This window comes from Coturnix japonica, chromosome 2 (genome assembly GCF_054131305.1).
Source record: "Coturnix japonica strain WE chromosome 2, WE-NBRP24, whole genome shotgun sequence".
In the NCBI taxonomy this organism is placed as follows: domain Eukaryota; kingdom Metazoa; phylum Chordata; class Aves; order Galliformes; family Phasianidae; genus Coturnix; species Coturnix japonica.
This window is the reverse complement of record NC_140664.1, coordinates 52455354-52461353: the sequence shown is the minus strand read 5'-3', so window position 1 is coordinate 52461353 and position 6000 is coordinate 52455354. Positions and strand designations below refer to the sequence as shown.

General features: G+C 36.8%; 1 protein-coding gene across 13 annotated transcripts in view; it reads right to left on the bottom strand.

Moving 5' to 3' along the window:
- The window catches only part of ZNF407 (zinc finger protein 407), a 329424-nt gene that overhangs the window by 286312 nt on the left and 37112 nt on the right, over positions 1-6000 (bottom strand). The window contains exon 4 of one of the 13 annotated variants that reach the window (XM_085539789.1): positions 1-4110. This exon is cut by the window's left edge and continues 1044 nt beyond it. The exons of the other annotated variants lie outside the window; for them this stretch is intronic. Coding sequence (XP_085395915.1) covers positions 4089-4110 — 22 coding nt within the window. The 3' untranslated portion in view covers positions 1-4088. The remainder of the gene's footprint in view (positions 4111-6000) is intronic. 13 annotated transcript variants of the gene reach the window in all.

The following is a 6000-nucleotide window of genomic DNA, read 5'->3' as shown; positions in this document are numbered from 1 at the left end:
TGCTTACCAACAAAACAACATACCCAGTGTCTTAAGCAATGTAACCTTTTCCCCTCTCTGTACCAAATACCCATACTGACAAAGTGAGGTCTTCGTTCATCTCACAGTAACCAAATCCAAGCTAATTTCCTTTCTGCCATCTGCTTCTGCCAGTAGAAGGACATTTTTAATAGTACCTTTCTCAATGCTTATGGCAGTTCTCCCAAATCATGGGTTATAACTACAAAAGTCTCTTTCAGTAGGTATTCTGGATTTTAGCATTTTTGCCCTATTTGCCATTAGTACGCCATTAGTTACAACTCCTGTCTGCTTGGGACAGGACTCAAGCCCTTCCTGCACAGGCATGGATGCCACGGGCTCTCAAAAGGTATGTATGAGCAGAGTGAGATGCTTCCCCAGGATGAGCATTCACATTGATGGACACCTGAACAGTGGGGAGCAGCACTGCTGGCTGGGCTGGCTCTGAAAACATACTGGGGTCATGACCAGTCACAGGCTTCATTCATCCCCCTCCTGGGATGGATCAGCCCCAGGGACCACAAAGCCCTGGCACAACCAGTGGTATATGCCAGAGGAGATCAGGTTGGGTATCTGGAAAAGGCTGTTCACCAGAGGGTGGTCAGGCACTGGCACAGGCTTCCCAGGGCAGTGGGCACAGCCCCAGGCTATCAAAGTTCAAGGAGTGTTTGTACAGTGTTTGCAAATAGGATTTGAATTTTGGGTGGTTTTGTGTAGAGCCAAGAGTTGGACTCAATGATCTTTCTGCAGGTCCCTTCCAACTCAGTGTATTCGATGGTTCTATGACCCACAAGCATGTACATGCTTCACCCTTTTAGTGGCCTAAGGGGAAAACATGATTTTCACTTTGAAGCTGTTCAGAATCCCAAATCTTCAGGAATAAGTTGTTTTAATTAGAGGAAAACTAAGAGCATTTCTGAAACATGCAGTATTTCAAATTGCCACAGCGTCTCAAGACATGAAGGCTTTGCTTTTTAAGATGTCTACAGTCTAACAGAAATGCACACATCCTGAACATCAGAACGGTCTACAGGAAAAAATTAAAAATGCATGTCCATAAAAGCACCAGTTACACATACCGCGTATATCATAGTCACACCACTGTGTATCTTGATAATTACCATTTGGAAGTGCACTAGAATTCGATTACATGCAGAGGATATTAGTCTGAATCACTAACAGTATCTGTAATTCAAATACAAATATATACTCTCACGAGTGTGTCCCTTACATACCTTTTCTCTGCAGCAAGTATAAGTAAATCATTATTAGAATCTAATTTAGCACGTAAATGGCTAGAAATGCGTTTTATTAAGTCAGAAAGCTGGCCGTGACTGCACAGTATCATCTAGATTACCAGGCTCCAACAGAAGGGTCTCTACCCAGGCCCCACCACAGCCTCCCACTCGCTGCCTTGGCCTCTACCAGCTAATGGTCAGCTGACCTCCAGGCCAAGTCGCACACAACACAGCTTGGGGTATGTGCCAGCTGAGGAAGGATGCTGGGAGCTTTTCTGAATAAAAATAAAATGCTTCAATTTCAAGTCGTTCTCTTAAATACTAGAAAGAGAGACTACGTGCTGAAGGTCAAGTTTGCAAATCTAATAAAATGATAGAGAACTGAACAAAAATTGGCAAGATAATGTAAGACATATGCTATTTTGCACCTCAAGATTCTCTAACATTTTCTTATTAATTTGTTTAGGTGGGTTTGGAAAGCAGTTACATAGACTGAACTCGTTCTCTTTAGTAAAGAGTAAACCAACACAAGCATTCAATTGGAGTAAATGACAAAAGGCAGAGAAAGAAACTCACGGTACCTGGGTCTGGAGCAGTCATTTCACACACGCTAATCTTTAATCTGAACAGCTGAACCAAATACATATGATTTGTTTGGGCACATCTGTAGGTATGATGTGTGTAATTAATTGTTCATTCAAAAATGTAATTTCATGATGCATTTGATGATTTATTTATACAACAGTTTTAGTTCTCAGAGCCTACTAAAAATAGTGATTTTAATTTATTCCTGCTGCCTACAATTACCCACAACCATGTATTTTTAAATATTTCCAGCCTATAAAAATTACTAATTTTTGCCACTTGTGTTTATCTGCATTTAGACTTTGATTTGGATAAATTAAGCTCTCAAGTGTTCCTTGCTTTATGAAACTCTGCATGTTGTACACTTCAACACAAATAAATGACTTCTACCATTAGAGGTTTAAATAATGTAATGTATTTCATGCTCAGCCTGAAGCTGGATTCCAATGAAGTTGCTAATGCACGTAATGATTAAGTGTAACTCAAATACTAACTGTGTTGTTGAAAACATGACAGGCAATAATTTGGTCTATTATATTCTGCCATTTAATTGCCTAGTACAGACATTCTCTGACACGTTATGAAGCAATGATTTACAATTATTCAAGCTGCAAAGGTCAGAAAGTGACATTATAATCATCTACACAGAGATCCCTTCTAATGCACCAAAACTAGGTAATACCACACAAAAATAGTTCTACTAGAGAAGCAACTTTCTATTTAAGATTTCCCAAACTGCACGACTATAAATAATTAATTTACATTACAGTACATTAAGGCATCCTTGAAAATATAATGTTTCTCCTGCTCCTACCAACACATTTATGAATAAGTCTTTTTTGCTTGCTGAAAGCGATCTTAAGAGCAGGCTTTCACTCTAAGTAGCCTGACACTGACAGGCTTAAAATCTAGAAGACTTTAAAAAACGCAACACAGGAGCACAGCCAACTGTTAGATGCAGCTGGTCAAAGCACATTCTTATCTATAAAGTGGGAATATCTGTTAGCCACTACACTCTACCTATGTATTATACAGATAAGTGTTTTCCTTTAGATGTCCTCCAAGCAACTAGTGTCATTAAAATACTAAGCTGTATACAGATTAAGATCTCCAAACTCATCTTTGCATTAACAGCAAAAGTGAAGTTATTTCCATGCTTGGGATGCTGTACCTCTCTTGAAAGCTTGTTGATACAAGGTTTTTTAAAAACAAAAGAAATGCAGCAAGGTCCTTATTTAGCAGAATGTCTCAAAACATCTCCAGAATTAATTAGAAAAAGGAGTTTAAAAGCAAAATGAGAACTGAGAAGCAGATAGTTAAAATGATCGGTATCTCTATGCACCAAAACAACTTGAAACACACAGACTAAAAGAAAAAAAAAAAAAAAAAGAAAAGAAAAAGAAAAAGAAAAAAAAAACAGGAAAGAAATCAGGGGAAAAAAAACAAAAAACAAAGCAAACAAACAAAAAAAAACAACGAACAACCATATATTTCCATTTCCACCTCCTCCCGTTTTCTTCATGTATATACAAGTGTTCCTCAAAAGACTTGGCTACTCTATGTTGAATAAACTTAATAAAGATGTTACTACAGATTTCTTTTCAATTTTTAGGAAGGTCGTAAGAAATGTTTTGTGCGTTTTAAATACTGACAGTTGTTCTACAAATCCAAACCTACCTTCCACCCATCCTCTTCAGTAGATTTCTAAAGAAGTCACAAAGGAAAGGGGGAAAGAACTGAAAGAAGCAGTCATTCTTTATGAAACGTGTAACCACAACCCCAAAATTCTGTTTCCGAAAGCAAAGGCAAGAAAAAGAAAAGGCAGTGGAATAGCAGATGCATTTTTAAATCAAACATCACCTATAAATTCTGTTCAAAACCTCAAGTGCAGAACAATGCAATTTTTATGTTCCACCTGAGGCATAAGATTTGAAAAGTGCATGATAAGCCTGCTCGCTGCGTTCCACCAGGCAAATGAAACAGAGATTGTAAATGCTGTTCAACCAAAATTTGTTCATCTGCTCAGGGTGGCTGCCAAATTCAGAACCAGACTTAGAAAAAATTAAATTCCAATGTGCAGCAGTTTGCTACACGCAGAAAGCAATAGACGCTACCTCTGAAATAAGGGGATGCATTTTAGAGCCATGGGTATGGAAAAGAAAATTAACGCACATCTGCGATAAGGAAAATGAGTAGCAGACGTTTTTTTTCCAAATGTTAAAACGTTGCTGGTGTCCAATTTCTGTATCATGCAGTTTCTGCTCTGCAGCTGAAGAAAAAGAAACCCTGAACTTCAATTTAATAATAAAAAATAAATAAAAAATAAAAGCAACTCACCAAATCTACAGTGTTTTTCAGGACTGTGTGAAATGTACTTTGTATGTATTTCTGTGTACTTCATATATGCAAATATGAGGAGCATTTGGAAAACTGAGGCACAGAACCTTCCCACAACAAGAACAACAGAGATTTTGTGGGTTTTTCTTCTTTTAAGCAAAAATTATCTGGGAATTTTTGAAGAAAAGAAGTCATATATTCAGACCTACGACAACATGGTGTTGCACTGACATTTCACCTTTAAAAACTGCCCAGGAAGATTCAAAAGCTTTTGAAACACAATTTATCCTCACAACCAGCTCAGGGCTTATTACTATGAATCTAAAAGTCAGAGGATAGAATATTAACTACTGCAGAAAAGAAAACATAGTGCAGGACCTTCTGTTTGTGACAAAATTACAGAGTTAATGTTCCTGAAAGATCACTTCACCTTTTAAAGCATGATTTTTAAAAAGGTAAAATTTATAGCAATTAAAGCTAATGAAGAAATGCAGCATGAGCTGCTTATGTTCAGGAACTAATAGGTCCACTGAGCATTTCTAAGATTATTTAGCCATCAATGATAATGAATTGACATTGTCAGTGGTGTTAATGTACCAATGCTCTATAGTGCCACTAATCCGATAGCCAATCCTAGCTTTTTTTTTTTTTTTTTATGTTGTCACTTTATGTTTTTTAAACTACACACTGCCCGATCCTCTCAATTATCACAGCAGAAATGCAGTGCAGACTGTTACACTTTTTTCTCTTCTTTCAAGTTTAAGGATAGCATGTTCATCATCTGGACTTCTGTTAAAACTGTCCTGGTCATTCCTACTTCCTCAAATCCTGCTGAATTCTTCAGGACTGTTAGCTACAGTATAAAAATGTCTTTTCCAATTAAATCAATGTTAATGTATAATTCTTAAAATACATTTTTTGTGCACATAAAGTGAAATGAGATGATGATCTGAACGAGTATCTAAATCAGATTTTTGTGAGCACTGGATATTGTAGCACGTCTCTTCAGCCCACTGTTTTGTCATATCTAGCACAGCTTCATGTTGTTGGTGTAAACTGATAATACAACAATATTCAGAAATGGAAAATAAGTACATGCTTGGCTACCACCTATGACATATTAGCAACATACAGTAAGCAATCAGTCACTAACATTCAAGTCTACTGTTTAAACCATTTGTGTCAGGAACTACAACCAAACTGAGCATTTTCTGAGACAAGATTCTAAGAACACTTCAACCCTGAAGGGAAAGAACGGGTTTTTGAAAAGTGAAAAACTGAACCAAAGCCCAATCTGTCAATTTCTTTCTCTTAACATAAGATTCTGCATTAACTATTTCAAGATTTTAGATTTTGTACTGGTTATTGCATAGTTGTATAACGTGATGACTTTTCATTATAAGTTAAAAAGGAATTGAAGAAGGAACCACTGTCACATTTGTTGACGATTTCTAAAGGAAAGAGCTTAGCCCTGTGTAAACAGTGCATTTGCAACTGTTAATCATCTTCCATGCCAAACTCTCAGCAATGTGTATAGCAGAGACAGCAAATAAGATTTTTCAAACAACATAAAATAGGCTACTACACATGAAGTTCATTATAAGCATGCTGCAAAATAAAGAGTAGCACAAGTTATTCTACTATTGATATTCAGTGGACTTAAGAATTAGGCTCATACATTTTAATTTCGTGTTACAAGAAGTCAGCAATTAATTTTTGTAAGTGAGTAAAAACATCCAAAGTATCTCATAATGCAGCATGCAAAATTATTTGAAAAACAGAGAGATGAATCAGTGAAAATCACTCAGCTGCATCTTCAGCT